Source organism: Pseudorasbora parva, chromosome 24 (genome assembly GCF_024679245.1).
Source record: "Pseudorasbora parva isolate DD20220531a chromosome 24, ASM2467924v1, whole genome shotgun sequence".
Taxonomy (NCBI): Eukaryota; Metazoa; Chordata; class Actinopteri; order Cypriniformes; family Gobionidae; genus Pseudorasbora; species Pseudorasbora parva.
In genome coordinates, this window is record NC_090195.1 from 4,415,526 (window position 1) to 4,440,164 (window position 24,639).

The following is a 24,639-nucleotide window of genomic DNA, read 5'->3' on the forward strand; positions in this document are numbered from 1 at the left end:
CCCTGCCGCTTCACTCACATATGGCCTCTGTGAGTGTGTGTGTGTGTGTGTGTGTGTGTGTTTGTGTTGATGTTTATATGCATGTGTTTGTCTCGGAGGAAGTAGGGGGGTCAGTTATTCATAGATCAGAATCACGGAGGCAGAAAGCAGATGTTACCCATCACTGTCAGACAAACGCATACACTGACATTAACGCCACACCAGCTACAGATCTAGTGTCTCGACCGCTCCTGGCCACACATACACTGACACAAATGCCACTCGTATTTGTCAAGCAAACGTACTACTATCATACTACTCATATACAGGACGCAATGTCTCGCGCTCAGGCTTGATCGTGGGTCCACATACACAATAAACCGAAGACGTTGATTTTCTTCTACAAATCTGTTTTGGACTAACAAGAAAGTTTTCAGTTATGAAACTTACAGGATATCCCTATAGTATGTCATATGTCAAACGTTTACATTTTTACAATAAATGTTAATTGCAATGTATGGTAAATGCATTCACACCACCTCTGAGCAGTATTAAACTGTGTAAATACACCTACACTCCATTTCAGATCCACCTTACCTAAAGAACTCATCAAACTGACGTTATCGAGGAAATCATAGAAAATACTGAGGTATTATTTTTGACAACATCGCACACACATTGGGCACACATTGGCCTACCTAGACAGCACTTTAAAGCATTAACGGTGCTCTCCTTGCACCAAATGATGCAAACTAAAGGCAGTAACATTATGCTCCCTTTTAAGGGATGTAATTGTGGCAATATAACCTTCCTTAAAGGCCATTACGGGAAGAGGATGCTACCTAAATGGAATGAAAAACAAAAAAAATGATTCCTTTGATAATGGGCCCTTTTTCTGTTAGTGAAGTGTGTTTACAATGGGCACTTGAGGGACATAGTTTGGCTGTTTATGATCACTCAGTTCTGGACAGTGAGTCCTCATGCAGTCCTTTAGATGGACAGAAATGACATACTCCAGTGATAGAGTGTCCATCATCTGGAGAGATCCTCGAAAAGAGATTTGATTGTTTACTTTTGTTTGTATAGAATGAAAAAACACTTATTGCCCCTTTTTCTGCCCCTACGGTTCAGATCCTGTCCTTCAGAGCTGTAAAAATAATCTTCAGAATTCACAGTGTGAATGTAAAACATTTTAAATAAATATCAACAAAAGCAAATGAATTAAAATCTAATTATTTAAAGAAAAGCTTCATATTATTTTATATTTGATAAAAAAATCATGGATGGATAAAAGTGAAGAAAGAGAGAGGGAGATGCCGAGGAAGAAGAGGGAGAAAGAGAAAGAAAGAAGGGTTAGTTGAATAATTGATATTTGCTGAGAGCGATATGAGTTTTCTTAATGTGCCTCACAGCATTAGCTAAGAGTGCCGCTGTTAGCGTCCAACACCACAGGGCCAAAAACAGACCGTCTCAAAAACATTGCAGCCGCGCGCTTAGTCACACACACACTCAGACACACGCACACACACAGGTTTGTTTTGCTGTCTAAGTGAGGACATTCATAGTCATGAAGACATGAAATGTCCTCATATTTCATCTTTACGTCGTAATACTAGTGTAACACCAGTCTCATTATACACATTTATGTCCTCATAAATCACAAAAACACATACACACTCACACGTAACGCATGCACACACACTCACGCTCATGCATTCACACACACTCGCCCTCTCTAAAATATAAGATTAAACTTATGCCTTATATTTATGAATTAAATCTGTGATCAAGTATGTGTAAGTATCATACTTTATTTTTCTGTATATTAATTAATAAGTCAGGTAAGTACCATTCAGATACATTTTTTAGTAATCAATGTTTTCTAACAAATTGGTTAGGTGTCGAATCTTATTACAATAAAAATACTGTTTTATTAATTACTAATTAATTACTAATTAGTTTTAATATAATATACAATGTCTCTTTATCTCACCCAACATAAATACAGATACTAACACATATATATATACATAATGATCTATGAATGAAATGAATTATTATAAAATCTTCTCATCATTATAAAGCATTCACTGAGTTTAGGAAGTGTGTGTATGTGTGCAATCTTCTTTGATAAATGTGTTGATATTAAAGTAATGATGTACCCTGTGAAAATGTATAACTACACAGCTGGATCGCTGTATTGACCCAGCAGCATGTGCCTGTGTGTGTGTGTGTGTGTTGGCCTAAGGTTGCTCTCTCTGACTCATAATGAAGTTGAGCTGTCATGCTCACAGATGCCTGAACATACGGACACACAATCTACACTTTATCTTCAGGTTCACACACACACACCATTATCTTCAGGTCCACACACAATCATGAATCAGTAAGAGGTTTAAAATAATGTGGAAAAAAGTGCCCAATGAAATATTTTAGTGCTCAGAAGACTTTGTGTGTTTCATTTCAGTACTTCATCTCAGATGTTTCATAAAGAGAAATACAAGAAAACAAATGAGTCTTACAGTAAGAGTACAAAAGCTGGAGTGTGGATGGCAGCTCAGATTATGCAATCTTCTGAGCGAGAAATGTTTGAGTTCATAATGCGATCTCGAACTTCGCAAATTTTGACAAATCTGAGGACAGTTTTGAGACATTTCTTCTTAACTCCAGAGGCGATAAATGTATGATTAGGGGTTTTCCTCAAATAGTCATGCAACTAACCAACTAGTCCTCTGAAGTGCACTGAAAAAAATGACCGTGTTTTCAAGTACAAATATCTAAACATTCTTAAATCAACATTTATTTAAAGTGCCAAGAAATGGTGGGAGAGAGTTGCTATAGTGTAACGAAATAGAGGTGGTAGCTTAGCCTAGAAATCTAGACGCACCCTAGCGGCAGCAAATCTAATCTGCCCGCGAGTGTCGTCTAGCAACTCTCAATACCCTTCTGAGCTGTAAATGGCAAACTCTGGTCGGGCCAATCACATCATGTATAGAGTCGGTGGGCGGGGCCATAATGACGACGGCAGAGTTGCGTTTGCGTGCTGCTAGTAAACAGAAACTGGCGAACGGCGGTCTTTCGAATCAGCTTTGACCGTGACTCTGGAAGACTTGGAGTTGAGCTTTTCTCTGAATAAAGGACAAAGAACGGCACTGAAGTCATTCTTAAAAAGGGAAGATGTGTTCAGAGTTTGGCCGACCGGATACGGCGAATGTTTAATCTATCAACGAGCTCCGCTTCACCTTCGTTGCTCTGGTTGGTTGTAGCGCTATCCTATCGCGTGCAGAGGGAGTTTGAAAGACAACCGTTTATCCCGCCCCTCGGATTGAGCTGTCAATGGTGTTTCCAGACCAAACATCTGGATGTGGGTCTGGCTTGTCAGGCTAGTGGTAGCTCATTCTGAGGGGCATCTTGAGCCTGTCCATAAGGACCGTTTTTTCAAGACAGAACAGATCAATTCTGCTTTAGAGTCCCATGGCCAAAGCCTGGCTCTCTACCAAAGCTAAGCAGGTTTGAGCCAAAATGTGACATGAATGGCAGAACATTATTTGAAAAACTCGATTGTTATGAGAGGATGCTTTAGGGAGGCCAGTAGTGGGTGTTTACTGCCAGGCCTGTATGGCTCCTGAAGTCAGAGTTCATCACTGAGGGCACAAGACTCTAATAAGAGCCATCCTTTAAACCAGTGGTTCTCAACCTTTTTTCAGTGATGTACCCCTTGTAAAATATATTTTCAGCCCAGTACCCCCTAACCAGCGCAAAGCATTTTTGGTTAAAAAAAACAAAGGGTGAAAAAAAGACTTAAAACAGAACACTGTGCCATCAGTGCCTGATTTATTTAACTTTGGAACAGATAAACACATACAAAATTCAAACATTTGGAAAAAAAATCAACCATTTAGAACAACTATAATAATCCATGGCTTAATTTATTGCAAATATTTCTCATTACTTAAATGTAGTGATGCAAACTAATGTAGTGAAAACAGTGACCATATTTCATATTAATGGTAAGCTTACCAGTGTAAATAAACAATTCAATATTGTAACATGACTTAACAAAAACACATTACAAAACTAAAAGAAATATGATAAATAAAACTATTTAAAAAATATTGTAATAAGTTTATACTATATAAATGACTTTTTTTTTACTTCAAAAGTGTTGTTACATTTATGCTTGCAAATCATTCTTACTATCCTTAAATGGTCTTTTAGGGTTATTTTATGCAGAAAGTACAGTGCCTTGCGAAAGTATTCGGTCCCCTTGAACTTTGCAACCTTTTGCCACATTTCAGGCTTCAAACAAAGATATAAAACTGTAAAAAAAAAAAAAAAAAATTTGTGAAGAATCAACAACAAGTGGGACACAATCATGAAGTGGAATGAAATTGATTGGATATTTCAAACTTTTTTAACAAATCAAAAACTGAAAAATTGGGCGTGCAAAATTACTCGGCCCCTTTACTTTCAGTGCAGCAAACTCTCTCCAGGAGTTCAGTGAGGATCTCTGAATGATCCAATGTTGACCTAAATGACTAATGATGATAAATAGACTCCACCTGTGTGTAATCAAGTCTCTGTATAAATGCACCTGCACTGTGATAGTCTCAGAGGTCCGTTTAAAGCGCAGAGAGCATCATGAAGAACAAGGAACACACCAGGCAGGTCCGAGATACTGTTGTGGAGAAGTTTAAAGCCGGATTTGGATACAAAAAGATTTCCCAAGCTTTAAACATCCCAAGGAGCACTGTGCAAGCGATAATATTGAAATGGAAGGAGCATCAGACCACTGCAAATCTACCAAGACCTGGCCGTCCCTCTAAACTTTCAGCTCATACAAGGAGAAGACTGATCAGAGATGCAGCCAAGAGGCCCATGATCACTCTGGAGGAACTGCAGAGATCTACAGCTGAGGTGGGAGACTCTGTCTAAAGGACAACAATCAGTCAGATACTGCACAAATCTGGCCTTTCTGGAAGAGTGGCAAGAAGAAAGCCATTTCTTAAAGATATCCATAAAACGTGTCGTTTAAAGTTTGCCACAAGCCACCTGGGAGACACACCAAACATGTGGAAGAAGATGTGGATCTGGTCAGATGAAACCAAAATTGAACTTTTTGCCAACAATGCAAAACGTTATGTTTGGCGTAAAAGCAACACAGCTCATCACCCTGAACACACCATCCCCACTGTCAAACATGGTGGTGGCAGCATCATGGTTTGGGCCTGCTTCAGCATGGACAGGGAAGATGGTTAAAATTGATGGGAAGATGGATGGAGCCAAATACAGGACCATTCTGAAAGAAAACCTGATGGAGTCTGCAAAAGACCTGAGACAGGGACGGAGATTTGTCTTCCAAGAAGATAATGATCCAAAACATAAATCAAAATCTACAATGGAGTGGTTCAAAAATAAACATATCCAGGTGTTAAAATGGCCAAGTCAAAGTCCAGACCTGAATCCAATCGAGAGTCTGTGGAAAGAACTGAAAACTGCTGTTCACAAACGCTCTCCATCCAACCTCACTGAGCTCCAGCTGTTCTGAAGGGAGGAATGGGCAAACATTTCAGCCTCTCGATGTGCAAAACTGATAGAGACATACCCCAAGCGACTTACAGCTGTAATCGCAGCAAAACGTGGCGCTACAAAGTATTAACTTAAGGAGGCCGAATAATTTGCACGCCCAATTTTTCAGTTTAGGTTTGTTAAAAAAAGTTTGAAATATCCAATAAATTTCATTCCACTTCATGATTGTGTCCCACTTGTTGTTGATAAATCACAAAAAATTAGTTTCATATCTTTATGTTTGAAGCCTGAAATGTGGCAAAAGGTCGCAAAGTTCAAGGGGGGCGAATACTTTCGCAAGGCACTGTATGTGTTTTTATATTTAAGTTATAATTCAGATGTGTGGTAAATTGAGGACAAAACAATTCTGCACCCTTTTGATGCTCTGTTATTAAACACATACATATAAAACAATTAAAAACGAATAGTTAGTATGTTACTACCTTGAAAGAGATAACAAGGATTCTCTTGATATTTGACGATAATGACGCTCTGTCTGCTTGTTCTTCATGAAGTAGAAGAGTAGCGGCGTGCAAATAATCACAATACGATTGCTCCTAAAACCAGCAGCTGCTGTAATGCAGTATGATGTTAGTTGGGTGCTTTTTCCCCAATATTATGGTAGCAGTTTTTGGTGAATACAGTGTAATCACACTTTGCCATTAATGTGTTTATAAGCAACTGAAAAAAAATCACAAATGTCAGAGCATGTCAAAACTTCATAAGGCCCCAAAACAGCTCAGACTCCTGAGGATTAATGACTGCAACAAGGATCTTGGTTTAGGATGGCTCTTATTAGAGTCTAGTGTCCTCAGTGATGAACTCTGACTTCAGGAGCCATACAGGCCTGGCAGTAAACACCCACTACTGGCCTCCCTAAAGCATCCTCTCATAACAATCGAGTTTTTCAAATAATGTTCTGCCATTCATGTCACATCTTGGCTCGAACCTGCTTAGCTTTGGTAGAGAGCCAGGCTTTGGCCATGGGACTCTAAAGCAGTACTTGATCTGTAAGAGAATTGAGCAACTCTCTCCCACCATTTCTGCTAGTCTAACTGCACTGCTATGGCAGGTTTCTTTTCTTTTTTTTCCAGTCTCCTACAATTGTTTTAATAGTTTCAAAAACGTTATTTTCTCATTGCAGCATCAGCTCTTTTCTCACAGTGTCTAAAACGGTTTGATAAAGGAGTCAGTCTCTCTAAACCCATTCTTTCTGAGAGCCTGCTCTGCTCTGATTGGTCAAATGACTCAGTCTGTTGTGATTGGTCTACTCTGCTCTGATTGGTCAGACGACTCAGTCTGTTGTGATTGGTCTACTCTGCTCTGATTGGTCTGACGGCCCAGTCTGTTGTGATTGGTAAGATGGCCCTTTTTACTACGATGGGAATAAAAGACAAGAATCACAGCAAATATTGCTCTTTAAGGGCCCCATTTTAACGATCAAGTGCATGGCACATTTAGTGCATGGCGCAGTCGTTTTCAGTTCTTTAAAATAGCAACGCGCCAACAATGTTCCTGAACACATCTCGTCAGCATGGCCATGGGTGAACAGATGGACGCGAGTGCATTTGCTATTTAAAGGGTCATGAAACCCCCCTGTTGCAGCTGTTTTTTTCACACCTTCGATTTGAAAAGGCTTGTTAAAAGGGGAGTGGTCGACTGTGAAAAGGTGGGATGGGTATTGTGTGGAAAGAGGGAATGATTTGCATAAATAGGGGAGTGTCATATAGGTGCATTAAGATTAGCGATACCAACAGCAGCAGTTAGAGCGATTCTGAGACATGTTCTTGGTTCCCGTTGGCATTGTTTACAACAGTGAGATTAAATGAGGGATGAGTTTAGCGAATGAGAGAGCTCTGAGACATTAAGTGGCGTGCAGCAGAGATCGCAAGTTTTTCAGCTCTTCAAATCAGCGTTCAGTGAGAAATGAAAATAAATGTTATTCTGTATAACGAAATATTTTGCAAACGTGATAATTAAACTATATTTGTCCAAATATGCACGCTGTTTGGCAACAACGCGCCGACGTGATATGACTAAGAGAACATGAACCACTCACGAACATGCTTGCAATGCGATAGAGGTGTAATGCTGCCTTCGGGTGCTCTCGGAATTATCGTAAATACGAGTTTCCTAGGTAAAAATTGCACATGAACGCTCTCACATTTTGAAACTTGAATGCAATGATTTCATAATCACGACTTCAGAAGTCGCAATGATACAATTTCCGATGGCACGTGAAGGCAGCATAATTCTAGATCGGTAATAGCGAAGAGGTTTGAGGTTTCATCGTCTTGACAGCGCCTCTGAAGCACAGAGCGACGCGCTCGGTTGCCGTGACGATCCGCACTGTCTATCACTCGGCAGCTAAATCTATATTTGTCCAAATATGCAGCACGCTGTTTCACTAAGAGCCTGAACACATGTGGTTTAGTGCATGTCAATGACCACAAATAAAACGAAAAGGTGGCTTTTGATTCTTGTTATTTCATCAAAAATATGGTTCATTAGCCTATAGATCGGTTATTTTGCACTCCTAACATAAATGAGATGGTCAACGCTTGCAGGTTCGGCGTGCGATTCCTCAGGTTAATTTTACTTTACCGAGCCTTTGTACCAAAGGCTTCTACAGACGGCGCCGGTTACAGCTCGCTCGGCGCCCACGTTACTTCGTATCAGCACAACGCCTCACTTTCCTCCGTGACTTTTCGTACGCTCAGATTCCGTGACGTTGCTTCGACTAAACTTTTCAAACCGGAAGACAGAAATCGCTCTGAAAAATGCAAAAATAAATATGTTTCACTTATGAATTAGAATAATGAGTACCTTTAGTTTTTTCAATGATGTGCAACCTATATATATCTGTTTATATCTCAAAAAAAGTGTTTTGGGGTTTCATGATCCTTTAAACAACGTACCACTGAAGGTGAAAATGAGGACTACGTCTGGCTGTTTCTAGCAACAAAACACTTGCGTCGTGCATGGCACCACATTGCGCAACATGTATGATAGGGCACTTACGCTGCGATCACACCAAACGCAAATTGAGCATCTCTACCACATCTAGTTTGACGTGTAAACATTTTGAATCCATGCGCACGTCCGCAGCAAATCGGACGCGTGTAGAAATCGAGCATTTGAAGCGAAATAGACGCTCTAGGTGAAATATGTACTTAAACACCATATAAAGTTATGAAACTTCCCTTTGCCCTCAGTCAAAATGATTTGGTAGGCAACAATAGATTAATTGGACCAATTTATCGCCCATTAGATGTACACAAGAAAAATTATTTGTCATGTTTAACCTCTACAGAGAACGGCAGAAGGACTGGCCGAGGAAAGGCTGCTCTCGCCGGGGTTAACGAGCACTGAGCGCCTTGTGGATCTCACTACTCCAAAAACGCATGAGTATTCTTTTTAAATAGGCACTGTCTTTATAAGGAACCCACATATTTTAGCTTTAAACAACTACATTATCAATTGAAAAGCATTAAAACTACATTTAGTGAAAAAATAAGAATTATTTAATTATATGCAGGGTTTTCATCACGTCACTTTACCACGTGACAGCAGCAAGCAGGCTCCTCATTGGTTAATGCGAATTGACGCCAAAGTTCACATTTTTCAACTCGGGCGTAGACGCGAATCATTCGCTCCAGACGCTCTATTCGCGTTCGGTGTGAACGTACCTTTAGTCTTTAAAAGGCACAGTTTATTACCATTACTTAACTATAAAACGATATGTTTAAAAATAAAGTTTTAATATGAGCTCTTAATCATACATTATGACAACTTCTTATTACCTGTTTAAATATCATAGAAAAAAAATATTAACTGTTTTAATGTTTTGTTTATGTATTTGAAGAGAAAACAAACAAAGAAACCCATAACACGTACTAGATCAGTGTCAAGTCTCTTAGTCTGCATTTACATTTAGTGCACACATCTGTGAGGGGGAGGAGCTGTGGAGGGGGAGGAGCTGTGGAGGGGGAGGAGGAGCTGTGGAGGAGGAGGAGGAGCTGAGGAGGATGAGGAACTGTGGCGGGGGAGGAGGAGCTGTGGAGGGGGAGGAGGAGCTGTGGAGGAGGAGGAGGAGCTGAGGAGGATGAGGAACTGTGGCGGGGGAGGAGGAGCTGTGAGGTTGTTTGCTCTGATTGGTTGTTTCTAACCGGGAGCGGTGTATTTCTGCAAATGGCAAATAGGACCACAGAGGAGCTTGATTTTTTCACATATTATCTGTCTCATATTCTACTGTCAGGACATAATGCCCCCGTTCACACTGCAGGCAAAAGTGGCCCAAATCAGATTTTTTTGGGGTCAAGTGACCAGGTCAGACCTCTTCAGAGGTAGTGTGAACACTCAAATCTAGCCCAGATCTGATTTTTTCAAATCAGATTTAGACCACATACATATGTGGTCCCGAATCAGACCCAGATCTGATTTTTTTCAATGCGGCCTGTGTGAACAGACAAGGATGATTTGATGTGACTTTTACGTCAATCTATGTCGACATTTGTCACAATTATGCACCGTGAGTTAGCCCTAGACACAACAGACACAGACAGTAGTGCAGTTTTAAAACTTTAAAACTCGCAAAAGAGCGTTTCCTTTATATTCATTGCAGCTGTCAATAACTTCAGTACAAGCTCAGAGAGTTCTGCACTGCAGAGAAAACTCCTGTTATAATCAATGAAGCTACACTGCACAATGAATCTCTTATTGACCTTACATGACATCGAAGTTATTGAATTAGGTGGCTGCTTACCAGGTGACATCCACTACATACATCTGAGCAGTTAATAGCATTAGCTAACTACTGCAAGTGGCAACACAAGACTAAACATCATCATTGAAAACACAACTCTCACGTGTCAAAACATGCCCGAACATCACACTTTCTGCAAGTAGCGGTAATAGTTTTGGACCAGTGATAAACCCTTTGTTCTTGGCTAAAAAAACAACAACAAATTTGCCAGGACAACAACACGATATTTCAGGACATTTTCTCTTATTTTTCCAGGACTGGAAAATTTGTCATGAATTTTCCAGGATGAGTGTACGGGTGTATAATGCTTTTTATGTGATTATTTAAATGAAACTGCAGTTGTTTATACTGACATGCTGTCGAGTCAACAAACAAAAAATGTAATTTTTAAATGAATTATTCCTCATAAAAGCCCTACATTGTGCTCATAACAGAGGCAGGGTTTCTCGCTTTCACCTATAAGTCGTAAGTTTCTTCTGTCGTTCTCAGTCTCCCCCACGCACCTCCCCTCGCTCTGTTTCTACAGATGGTTAGGCCCTACGGATCACGCTGTCACAGTTCATCTCCTCTCGTGTGTCTGACAGCACGCCTGATCCTCCAGGAAGGGCTCAACCCCCCCTACAAACACACTGACATTTCTCAAAGGACCTGTGCTCATAAACACTCACAAACCATCTCGTTCGCTCTCTATCTGATACGCGGAGGGGAAAGCGTGACACATATCGGTCACTGGGATCCTTCGGTGATGTGATGACATTAGCTCTTTCCAGATTAAATCATGTATTTAATGCACGCCAAACATGGCGGACCTCCATCGTGCACAATTCATTTTCTTTATCAAAATTGTTCTTTGCAAAAAAAAAGAAAAGAAAAGAAAGCAAAACATTCCAATAACAGTTTATTTTACAGTGTCATTGTTTCATGTTACATGTAATTACTATAAATCATGGATTATTATAATGTAATTAACCCTATTTTAAGATGTCATTGTTAGTGTAATTATAGATTTAAGTACTGAGTAATATTAATTAACATTTACTTACTATAGGCTTAGGGTTAGTTGCATGTAACTATGCATCATTTACTATTATTACTATGGTAAGTAATTATGTAAAAAGGAAACAAAGATCCTTAAAAACAAAAAAAAATCTAATGTTTTACAGCAGAAATGTAATTTGTTTTCATAATTGAATTATGTATTTATATCAAGTGCTATATAAATAAATGTGACTTGACAGCATAAACACTTTGTCAATGGAATAAAAATGTCATTTAAATGAAATAGTTAATTATTTTAATTCAATTTGAGATACACTCTCTGACGACAAGTCTTAATATGTTTAGATCAGTAATTGATAAGACTTTATTATAGTGTCTGTTACACACATTACATGTACTTACTACAGCAATAACAGTAAATTATGCATAATTACATGCAACTATCCCTAAATCAAACCCTAATCCTAACCATAACCCTATAGTAAGTACATATTGTCAGAACTTCAAATGTATAATTACACTGTAACAATGACAGCTTAAAATAGGTAAAATATTTTTTGCAGTCTTCATAAAAAAAAAACATTCAATTTAAATTCCATACAAAACATTTTTTAAATGGCAAATGCGAATACATGAGATTAAAAAATGGATTTCCACTACATTTTCAAGGTTAAAAAAAAGCACTGACTACTCAAGATCAAACATCATATCTATTTCCTCAGAGACAACCCATTAACTTCTCACAGAGATGTCGTTTTTAACTATTGCAGTCGTGAGTGAATTTTGTGGCTAGTTTGCGTTAAAGATATTAAATTATGCAGGTTGTGGAGAGAAACCACTGCATTACGCTTGAGAACCACAGACGGACCCGACCGCAGATACACTGATGAGCACAATACCGAAACCATACGGAGAACTGAAGACTTTTAGATTATTCAGAAAGCTTATTTTTCATACCGACTTTCAAGCTTTCTCCAACCAAACCGCATTTATGTTATTAATGATTGATGGTGGCTGGCCTTTATTTACCGATCTGTCATGCACTGTTAGCAATGCACATTAAAACTTGATTCTGCAGCTTTATGCTCGTCTGCAGACATAAACTGGGTCAAACCGCAAATGCAGAGAGCGCGAGTCAGAGACGGAGAGAAGTCCATAAAGTACACCGCAAGGTTCGGTGGAGTTTCTGATGGCGACGTTACATTTCAGAAGAAAAACTGTCCATCCAAACATCAATCATTTATTCACCTTCATGTCGATCCAAACCCGTTTTGTTTTCTTTTTCCTGTGGCACAAAAATGGACATATTTTACACAATATTCTGGCTGCTCTCTGTCTTAAAATAACAGCGAATGACAAGAAATACAAGATTTTTTTTAAGTGAACTATTGCTTTAATGTTGCAATTGCTATGTATTGCTGTTAAAATTGCAAGTTGTTAATATCTGATTACTATTCATAATAAATCAGCATTATTTTTTATTAAATATTTTTAATATTTAATACAATTTTATGTTGTAATTTTTAAATATGGTTTAATTTTAATTAGTAATAAAACCTTTGTTGCAATGTTTTAGGCAATACAATATTTAATTTAATGTAACTTATTTAAATATGGTTTTATTTCAAAAAACGTAAGTTTTGCGCTGCTTTTGCCAATATAATATTCAATGTAATTTTTAACATAGAATACTTAAATACAGTTTTATATAAATTGTTTTGTTTTATAAATTTGAACTGCTTTTGGCGAAACAATATTTAATTAAAAATGTGTATATATATATATATATATATATATATATATATATATATATATATATATATACTTAATTTTTTACTTAAATAGGGTAATCTGATTGTATGTCACATTGTTTTTTAAAACTATTTTTGTGCTGCTTTTGGCAATACAAAGGAACAATAAAACACAGTAAATTTAATCTGAAATAAATCCATAGTGCGCTGCATTAAGAGTGCTAAAGTTTCCATCGGTGACTTTAAATTGCACTGCTGCCCAATTAAGTAAACTGTCCCGCCACGGCGAGGCTATAGTGCCTCGTCTTCTCCTTAATGGACTGAACCGGGCAGGTTTCCTAATTTGGACCCACTTGAGCTTGTGCCAATAGCAGGGAAGGCAGGAGGGGCCTGTGCCTGATTGTACTGCCCCAAGGCATCCCTCCTAGAGAATATATATATCTGCCTCTCTCTCTGGTTCATCCATGTGTGTATGTGTGTATGTGTGTGAGTGTGTGTGTGTGTGCGCGCATGCATCTCTCTCCCCTCATAAAACACCCGAACGCACATCAGCGGCCGCCTCTGGAACGCAACATGACACAGACGCGCAGCAGGTAAGTCCAGCCGTTATCTGTGGATAAAAGTTATGATGTAAGTTTAGAGCAGATTAACCGCTTTAGTTGTACTTCCTGTGATTGTGGCACGTATCTGAAGCCCTTCTGAATGCAGCGTCGCATCAGAATTACTGAGATTACAATCAAATGAGCATGGATTAACTTTTTTTATATAAAGAAGCTGTGTGTGATGTTATGTGAAGAAACGTGTTGTATATGATATGCTACTAAATGTGTAAAATAGACATCAGGGATAGTTGTTGCGTGTTATACAGTATCTCTATATAAGGTCAAGTAAAAAAGTCTATTTACACAATCTAGGGGTGGTTTTGTGTGCCGGTTTCAAATAGATTTGTTGTGTAACTATGCGCAAAACAAAAATTACATAGTTGTAATTTTTGTAATAGGTCTTGTGAATAACTGAACATCTACAATTACATTACACCTGGAAAACAAAGTCAACTGCATTAAAAAGTTAATTCTAAGCAAAAAGTTAATTTTTTAAAATAAATGTTTGGTCGGGCCACGTTGCCAGATTTTTATGGGGGCATTGAATTAAGTACAAAGTTGTCTTTTTCTGCTGTTTCATTCATACTCGTCTTTCTTTTAAAATTTAGTTATAAAATCTTTATAGGTTGTTTAGTGATAATGTACCCCATAGAGTAAGATAACAAAAGGTCAACGTGTGTTCAACGAATTGTATCTTTTTCTATAGGCGACAACAGCTTACTATACAACAGCTATAACTACACAAATAAAATGCTTAGAAATATTTACTTGAGTTAATCGTGAGACATCTCGCCCGGGCTCTTTGAAAGGATGCCATAAGTAAATTAAAAATATCTTTTATATGATATTGTTAATAAATATATGTCATTATTGACCATGGATTTAAAAAATATATATACATGCTGAATTAATAAAACAACTTGTTTTTAATTAATTGATTTGCATTTATTTTTTATTAATATATATTTATATTATATAAATATTTATTCAAATATTTATATAAATTATATAATCAATTTAATCATTTTAATATATTTATATAATTAATATAATAATTTAATAATAAGTTAAATTATTATTATTATTTTTTTTTTATCAAATCGCATACTTGAAATAGACAGACGTTTGCACGCGCGAGAGATTGGCAATTAACATTAAATGTAGACTAATATGTCCGAATCAAAGCTGAAATTAATTTTAGATAGTTCTTTATTTTCTAGGTCCTTCATAAAGAGTCAAATTGAGAAAACTTCAACTGTCATGATCTAACTCATTCTGCTGAACTACTGTGGAGGTACGAGCCACACACACACACACACACACACACACACACCCTATCATCCCCAAAACAATGCTCTAATTTCAAACTTAAACTCTAATTTCAAATTAAAACTTTAAAATATATTACATGCCAGGATATCCTAAATAGACAGTTTGCTTTTCAAGCAGTCCATCCGTTTCGTTCGCTGTTCTCTGTGTTTGTGTGTGTTCTCAGTTCTTGGATTCCACCACAGTAAGTCGATGCTTTTAGCAAGCGTCCCTATTTAAGCGAGACAATACATATTTAACACACAATGATCAGAGTGTGTCCATGCGAGTGTCCCACCGAAGCCTGAGGGCCTTAAAACTGACACACACATGCACACCACAAAGAATGTCCCGCAGTGAGAACAACTCTAAAATAATTTTATTGATTAACGCTAACAGCAGCATTTGATGTCCAGTTACAACCACAGAACGGGATACTGCAATATGACCAAAACACACACACACACACACACACACACACATAAACGCAGTTAAAGCGCAGGCAGCATTTAAAGACAGCAGAAAGTTTCAGAAGTGATTGCATTATTTCTTTGAGTGCTGTAATAGATGAAAGTTTGGTGAAATTCCTCGCCACTCGTCTTCTTTAAACCTAAATCACTCCGGGCTCTCGCTGTCTCAACACCCCGAGATACGAGCAACAAAACTCACGCCTCAAAGCGGGACATTTCATCCTCCTCTTCGTTTCCTGCCTGTAATCTGCTTCATTTTCTTCTCTTTTCATTCCCTCTTTCTACCCAAAGGAAAATGCCAGGAGCAAAAAATAAATAATCAAGAATAAAGAATACTTTTATCATTACAGAGAGGCGTTTGAGTGATTTCATAGCCTTTGCGCTTCTCTTTTAATTACACCATTATTGAATTGCTTTCACCATCTCCTATTATTAATGCTTTTATTAACAACAAAGATTATTAGTTAAATTACATCAGTGCAGTTGGTTCTTTCTGAAAGACTGTAGATGTAGCAATTAAATTAAAACGTAATTAAATGTTGCTAATTAAATAGTTTTGTTTGAACTAAATTGCAACAGAACTAGACTTCTGTTCATATAGACTTCTGATAGTTAATATGAATGAAAATATAAAAATAAATAAAAAATTGAGAATTTTATTTATAATCTCTCAAATGTTCATTTTATGCATATTTATCTAGATATTAAAAAGTGAGGAATATTTAGTTGTTCTATAATACGTAATGTTAAAAAAAATCGTATATCTTAATCTTATATTGGAAAAACAATGATCAGATCGTCTTTATGGCATTAATACATATGTGAAATCCCTTAAAACATGATTATAGATTATAAATCTTTTTTGAAAATAATAAAAACTCAAAGATTGACTTTTCTTCTTATTTCATACATTCGAGATTACAGTAATTACAGTAAAGTAAAACTTCTCTGATTGAAGAAGACAAAGAAAGTGAACCAAACTCAAGTGAACTGGGCAGGAATGAGGAGAGCACCGAGACGAGAGAGACAGATGATGGTGGTGGACAGACTGATAGAGCGGGCGAAAGAGCAGTCAATCTGCCTTGACCCACATTCTTCTGCTAACGATGCCTCGCGGGCGTGATGCCAATCTCTCATTAACACACATACACACGGGCAGCCTCGCGTCCCTCTGCCCTTTGTCAGGATGTGCCTATAGCTGACCTTCAGGGTCCTGCTGTAAATACTACAGTGAACATGAGAGCCACGCACAGGTGCAGTCCCCTGCAGAAACACACACACACACACCTCGCTGGTGCAACCCTGGACGTAATGAAAGGTGGCAGATAGAGGACTTTCGGCAGTTCTGAGAAAACCAAAACGTCTCTCATCATCTCTTCTCTTTGTTAAAGTCTGTGCGAAAACAAAAGTGGCTTCATTTACTTTCTTACGACACGTTATGAACGATTCATCAGTACACAATCTTTCATCAAGCCTTCTTATTTTTCAACCACCTGTCACACAGACACTTTTCACCAACCAATCAATTCCTAATGAATAAAATCAAGTCCTGTCAAAGTATCACATCACAAGGGTTGCAAGCAAACACTAGTTTCACATTGACTTTACCTGACAATCTTTTAAATCGAATTCTGATCATTAAAATAAATATAATTGTTTCTACTGTTGTCTTTGTTAACTTATATTTTAAATAACTAAATGTCATATTTTAAAATATTATTGCATTATTAAAATATTTAGTTTACTGTAAAAATATTCTGAATTATTAAATAAAACAATATAAAATATTATTAAAATATTGTTTAAAAGAATTATCTGAATAATTAAAAATAATTAATTATAATATTATTAAAGAATTAATATTTTGTTTAGTAATTATCTGAATTATTACAATCAAAAATATTATTAAAATGATAAAATAATAATTTTCCAATTATTTATCACGTACATTTTTTAATTATTATAATATTTATAAAAAAATATTATATATCTCTTAAATAATTTAACATATAATATTTATTTTATTTACCTGTAATAATATTCTGAATGATTGAATGCAATAATTTAGATTATTAAATTATAATTTTAGTTTTTTATAATGATCTTGATCATTAAAAATTATTCTTTAAAATATTATTGAAGTAATATTTTGTTTAATAATGATCTGAAATATTAAATATATACAAATATAATCATTTAAAATATTATTAAATGGATAAAATATTAATATTTTGTTTAATAATATTCTAAATTATTATATAAGAAAATATTATTAAATTATTCTAATATTTGTTTAGATAATTAAATAAGTATTTAAAATATTTTAGTAATAATTTTTTTATTATCCAAAGTTTAATCCTATATTTTCTTGATTTTCTCAACAGCTGAAATCTGATGGCTGAGTTCCTGCATCCCAGTCCTGACCAAACACAAGTTTACCGTTCACACACAAACACGTACTCAATGTAAACTTGTCTTCAAACAACCACACATAAACAAACACAAACTCCTCAAAAATTTAGCTTTGAGAGGAACCTGTTTTCATATCTGGGACTGAATCTGATCGCACCATGTCGAAGGACGACTGTAAGGTGGGCTGTAAACACAAGGAACGCAAGCCCAAAAAGCCGCACTACATCCCACGGCCGTGGGGCAAACCCTATAACTACAAATGCTTCCAGTGCCCGTTCACATGCATGGAGAAATCCCACCTGTACAACCACATGAAGTACAGCCTGTGCAAAAACTCCCTGTCGTTGCTCATCGAGTCCGACTGGCCGTATAAAAAAGACCAACTCCGGCTCCAGCAGGGAGCCGTTCCCTCCCGTAGCCCAGCGAAGGGTCACTCGGAGCAGGCCGCAATGTCAGATGAGCCCTCGCATTCAGCTGCGAGTCTGGAGGTCGAGGAGGCTGAGAAAAGAGAAGCTGAAAGAGAAGCAGAGAAAGATGACGAGGTAATGGAGACAAGCGGCTCTGCGGTTATGAGTCCCGAATCTGCGGAAGCGTTTTCCAGAAGCAAACGATCAAAGCAAGAAGCTGAACTCGTGATGGCGGATGTGTTCTCTCTCGAGGAGCAACTGTTACGAGCACGCTCAGTTGAGGTGGAGTCAAAGCTTCGACATTATAGGCTGTCTAAAACATGTCTGTCGGGATCGGCAGCTTTGCTTTCGGAGCAATGGCGCATCCTCAGCAATCAGACTTCCGGTGCAAAGCCCAAATCGGATCCGGTGGCCTCATCTTTGCCATGTTACCCTCCACCGGCGTCAACGGGTCAAATTGAATGTCCCGACACAACTGCTTTCAATCTGTCTTTGCTTGGTGTTGGATACCCACTGGCTCCTGGACTCCTTTCATACCTAAACCCGGCACTTACGACAGCGAATCCAGCGAACACAACCACACCACTGCCCTTCTTGGCATCAACCGCACAGCTCACCCATGCACAAAGACACTCGGAGCGGCCTCTGCTTCCTCCTCACCTATATTATCCTTTCCTATGCGAGCACACCTTCGGTTCAACGCCATCCTCGACATCCTCGGAGGCGAGTAAACTCATCAAACCGCCCGCCGTAAGCCTTCCGCCACCTTCATACCCTCCTAAGTTAAACCTGTGGAAAGTCCCGGCCCTGCGGCCCAGCCAGACCTCGCCCGCAGCCTGGGGGTCTCCGACCCGGTCCTCCCCGGAGCCGAGCCACGCTGCAAAAGAAAGGATACGATCGAGGGAAGGAAAGACAGGCTGGCAGCAGGACGCTTCCTTCACCAGAGAGCAAAGTCTGAAGAGGACAGCAGCATCGTTGGACTCCCATGGTGCACCAGGGGAGAAGAAACCAGCACTTGAATTCGCCCTTGACTCTCTGAAAAACACTCAGAGATCTACATCCATCGCCTCCCTGATGTCCAGCAGGCTGCCTATACACAACAGGTAAGAAAAGAGCCCTAAAAATGATAGGTCTATTTGGCTATTTACACTAAGTGAAAATTACAGCATTTTCTTAGGGATTTGCTATTTATATGTGTACATTTTAGCGGCATCTAGTGGTGAGGTTGTGAATCACCCACCGCTCACCCCTCCTCTTTTCAAAGCACATAGAGGAGCTACGGTGGCCGACACAGGACAAATATGTCATCATCAGAGACAACAGAGAGTAACTAGCGCTCTGTAGAGAAGTTTGTCCCTTTAGGGCTACTGTAGAAACATGACGGCGCAAAATGGCGACTTGACTCTAAGGGGACACACGGTGTGTGTAGATAGAAACGGCTCATTCTAAGGTAATAAAAACATAATCGTACATTATGCAAAGTCTTTATACACCACTGAAAACATAGTAATGAATATAATATTGCATTTCGGTCAATAGATCCTAATAAATATTACACACTGCACCTTTAAGGGAAAATAGCAGTATTTTCTTTGTAATAAGTTAGATGCTACTTATACTTATAGACAGTGGCAGATACCATGTGCACTTTAGTATTGTTGTACATTAACAGGATACAATAATAACAGAGTGTAAATTATTGTATTTATTAAAATCATAAAAAAATGCCACCTTATCGGGACAATAAAGCTATCCCAACATCTACCCTTGACCTATAAAACACTTCATTACTAAAAAACACGTTGGACACTTTATTTCCACTTTTCGATTTTGTTCTTATTAAAAAGAAAACCTTGCCGATCTGATATGTTATGGGTAACGGGAGTAGAGCGAGTTCGGACGTCTGTTCTGCCACACACTTAATCCCTATCTGAAATCACATACTTTCCAGAGTAGGTACCTATTTTCAATAAATAATTACTTCACGACTGCTAAAAAAGTGTGTTCTATATAGTACGAGTGTGTGTAGTATGAATGTAATCCGGATGTACTGCATTCGCCATGTCGTCATTATCATGTGACCTTCCGTGTCATTTGCATCACTTCACCGCCATTCACAAATCCTTTCCCATGGCCTCCTGGGATACTTAAGTTTCCATCGTATGCACACTTCAGAATCTAACCAGAAGTTTAGGTCTTCCCTGGACTGTGAATTCGGATATACTTCTTATGTCACATACTGTTTTTCACCTACTATACAGTAGGGAAGTATGTGATTTCCGTAATTTTGCCTTGCCCAAAATAGACATCAGTGGGCGGAGTTAATGTAATTAGCCTCTGCCAACAAGGTGCCAACACTTAGTGTAAATAGACACTCTGAAAATGGCAACACTTGAGGCCTATGAAGCCTGTTGTACAATAATTAAAATAAATAAATATATATAAAGACACTTTACATCTGCCACGTCTTGCTTGATTCTTTTTGTCTATGCATTACACGCTCAGGACAGAGTTGATGAATGGTATTTAGATACAATTAAACTGTGTTTTCACAGCCCCCGCAGTGACGACTCGTCCCCGCTGCATATGTCTGAACAGCTGGAGGCGAGACAGAGAGGAATGGAGAGAGACGCGGACCCGGCAGCTGCTCTCCTGCAGGATTTCTCCACATTACTGCAGCAGTACCAGAACACGGAGCAGCGCGCCGCATCGCTGCCCGAGCAGTGCCACCTGTGGGCTCACCTGGGAAAGATCCGCTCGGAGCTGTCGCACATTCAGCAGGCGCTGGAGCGCACGTCTCGCAACAACGAAGGGCCGCTCGATCTCTCCCTCAAAAAAGACCCTGCGGGATTCACAAACGGAGATGTCGGCGGAAGAAGCGTATTGGGAGAAACAAAAGACACGGGAGATGAAAACTGCTCAGAGAGCGAGGAAGAGGACGAGGAGGAAGATAAAGACGACAGAGACATGGTGGAACGAGGAGGCGGTGTTAAAGAAAGGCAGAAGTGCTCACTAGAAGTGCTGATGAAACTGAATCCGTCCCAGGTGCCCGTGGTGAAGACAGAGGTGCTGTCCGACGGCGGGCTGGCCATACGGGCCGGGGCGGCTGAAGCTCTGTGGCACAGCAGAACCACAAAGTGTGAAGCCGACTCAAGTGTCCTTCTCTGCTCCAAAACACCCAACAGACCTCCGTCAATTCAACATCTGGACACGCTGTGTCCGACCAGCCCGCTAACAACCACCGACACGATGGTGTAGCAAACACGAACAGAAAGAATTGAGAAGAATAAACATGAACTTATCATTTATATATGTTTGGACACACTTGACTGACACTTCCTGTTTCTTATGATCTTATACATTTTCATCTAAAGGCTTTTATTGTGTGGAGCCTTTACAATTGAAAAGTTTGGGGTCAGGGAGATTTTTGTTGCTGTTGATAGAAATGAATACTTTTATTTAGCAAGGATGCATTAAATTGATCAATAATGACACCTATAATGTTAAAAAGATTTTTATTAGAAATAAATGCTCTTTTGAACTTTTGATTCATCAAAGAATCCTGAAGAAAATGTCACGATTTCCACAAAAATATTACGCAGCACAACTGTTTTCAACATTGATAATAATAATAAATGTTTCTTGAGCAGCAAATCCTCATATCAGAATGATTTCTGAAGGATCATGAGACACTGAAGACTGGAGTAATGATGCTGAACATTCAGCTTTGATCACAGGAATAAATTACAATTTAAAACATATTCAAATAGAAAACAGTTCTTTACAATTGTAATATTTTGCAATTTTTAACTGCATTTTTTGATCATATAAATGCAGCGTTGGTGAGCAGAAGAGACTCACAAAATCTTACCTACACCAAACTTTTGAACACTAGTGTATATAAGTACACTGTAAGATTAACATGCTATATAAAACGCTATGCGATTTGCAAAGTAAACGGTTGTAAAGATTATGAAATAGTCTGATATGAAATATCAAGTAAAGCGAAGACAAAAATCAAGCACCTTATGCCAAAAAGAGCGGATGGAGAAGGACAAAATACATGCACTGACTGAATGATTATTTCAATTAAAGTCCAGTTACAGGACGAAAATTATTAAGCATCAATGAACTACAACGCTATGTATTTAATATATGTTTGTAATTTATATTTTCTGACATATTTGACACATTTAATTTATTTATTTAGTATTCTTCCATTATTTTTTTCATGATGTTCTGTGTTTTAAGACTTTTTGTCTTCTGTAAATAATCATTTTAAATAAGATAATCTAAAGAGATGATTGTTTCACACAATAAAACTTAAGGATACAGCAAATCTCACATTAGTGATTCATGAGTGTGCATTACATGTTCATTTAAGATCTGTACATAAAACACCCTGCAATAAAAACATCAAATTATATTAGTGCTTGTGTGTATTTTCTACATTGCAAGACAGTGAAGACGGAAAAGATTAAGGCGAGATGCGGTAAACAGCATGACTGCGTAACACACAGAATAAATACTACTGGACAGATTGTGTGAAAGAGGTTAATGTTTCGGTTCAGGATGTCGGGTAAAGCGGTTTTAGCTAATGCGTGGTGATACGGTGCTTACAGGTGTTTTGGTCGTGATTCGTGACGTGTTGCTCTGCTGTTGTAAAGGTGAACTCTGACCGTGAGCCGTACCTGAGCCGAAGCTTTTCCGCACCGAAAGGTCAGAGCTCCAGGGACGAGCCGGTCCACGAGCATCACACACCACACCCGACCCTCTCGCCCGCTTTCAACACATCCACCTGAAAGGTCACCTGCCACAAACAAAAGTGTCAAAGAGCAGCTGTGCTCCACACAGCGGTCAAACACAGACGCGATCCATGATTATTACTATTATGAATATGGTGTAAGAGAAGATTTCTTACTTTTATTTGAATAAAATCAATGCAGATTAGTTTAACCTTAGAACAATTATTAAATTGATAGCTCCCCCAAACATGTAAATTGATATGATTTATTCACCCTCAAGCTATCCTAGGTGTATATGACATTCTTCTTTCAGACGAACACAATCAGAGTTATATTAAAAAATGTAACTTTACATTTGCATTAACTATACAATAAATATATTAAACATTTTTTAATATAACTCTATTAATCTGAAAGAAGAATGTCATATACACCTAGGATGGCTCGAGGATGAATAATTCATGGAGTAATTTTAATATTTGCAAAAAAATAGAGCAAACGTAAAACAACTAAAACTGATTTGACATTTGCTAAAATAAATGGTTTAATACATTTTGTGATTTTAAACATTTGGGATGAAATCATAAAATGGGATAAAAGCATAATACAACAAACTTTAAACCAGCTTAAAAATATACAATTGTGAATTATAATGAATAGATTGTCCATTGTTCCTTTTCTGTTAAATTAATAAAGCAAACCTAATTAGATTATTATTGTTAAATTTGTTCTATTTTCAAATTCTATGAATAACGTTACATTTCAATTACAAAGAATCGTCCAATTAAATAAAATAAATATAGAAAACAATATAATCAGGTCTAGAAGGAGCTTTCATAGTAAAAAGTAATGCTGTGGCATCTTCTTCATTAAATAAGACAGAAAATGTAGATAAAAGATACAAATAAACAAAAACAAGCATAAGATGATGGTGCCTACAATGTCAACTCATTTGCTACGCATTTTACCAGCAAACACGTCAAATAAATGTAACAAGTGGAACTATAACATTTTATCATACTGATGTTATTCCCAGGAGTTCTTAGGGTATTTGTAGTATAATAATATAATTATTTACATGAAGTTTTACAACCTTCCCGCGGTAAATCTTCCTCACTCCTTCTTACCTGCAGATTGTGAACATGTAAAGCTCAATCGCGCCCTCTAGTGAACATAAAGCGGTCCAGCATTTGCCAAAACTCAAATAAACGTCATGTTTCAGATGTATTTTCTTAAAGTATCACATATGAAACGGTTTAATTGTACGCCACAACAGCATCTATAACTTTAAAATATATATACACGCCTCTGCGTGACTCTGTGCGACTGTAACGTTACATTTCTAACGTTAAACTGTTCAAAGCTTCCAATATCACATATTAATCACGCATCATACAATAAAATATGAGCATCAACCTGTAGCCACACGAGATGACAACCATTTGAAGCACATTTCTGACACTGCGTGTTTTCAGGTTATCGATATTATTGGATGATGATCAACCCATTGTTTGTGTCGTTTCTTTTTTCAGTTAAGTTACCTGGTTATTTCACCGCAGTGCTGTAGGGGGCGCTGCAGATATACTTACTTCCCTGCGCTCACCCGCAGTACAAACCTCGTTTCCGGTGGACT

The 24,639-nt window shown here is 38.0% G+C and overlaps 2 protein-coding genes across 3 annotated transcripts in view; one reads left to right on the forward strand and one right to left on the reverse strand.

The window, feature by feature from the left end:
* The first annotated feature begins 13,539 nt into the window (after window positions 1–13,539).
* Window positions 13,540–21,519, forward strand: prr35 (proline rich 35). The gene is made up of 4 exons (XM_067434561.1): window positions 13,540–13,655; window positions 14,885–14,958; window positions 17,827–19,364; window positions 20,817–21,519. Exons 3-4 carry the CDS (start codon window positions 18,013–18,015, stop codon window positions 21,517–21,519), a joined length of 2,055 nt encoding a protein of 684 aa, XP_067290662.1. The 5' UTR covers window positions 13,540–13,655; window positions 14,885–14,958; window positions 17,827–18,012.
* The window catches only part of ccdc78 (coiled-coil domain containing 78), a 70,010-nt gene continuing 58,979 nt past the window's right edge, over window positions 13,609–24,639 (reverse strand). The window contains exons 16-17 of one of the 2 annotated variants that reach the window (XR_010901383.1): window positions 22,953–23,071; window positions 13,609–13,672 (exon numbers count right to left, since the gene is read on the reverse strand). The gene's annotated coding sequence lies outside the window, so the exon portion shown is untranslated. Of the gene's footprint in view, window positions 13,673–22,952; window positions 23,072–24,639 lie in introns of those variants that run through there. The other variant, XR_010901384.1, reaches the window with a different exon arrangement.

Bases quoted from the DNA above. Each gene is read 5' to 3' on its own strand.
- prr35 (XM_067434561.1), top strand. From the start codon at position 18,013: ATGTCGAAGGACGACTGTAAGGTGGGCTGTAAACACAAGGAACGCAAG. The intron at 19,365-20,816 runs GTAAGAAAAGAG...GTGTTTTCACAG, and splicing joins AGGCTGCCTATACACAACAG to CCCCCGCAGTGACGACTCGT.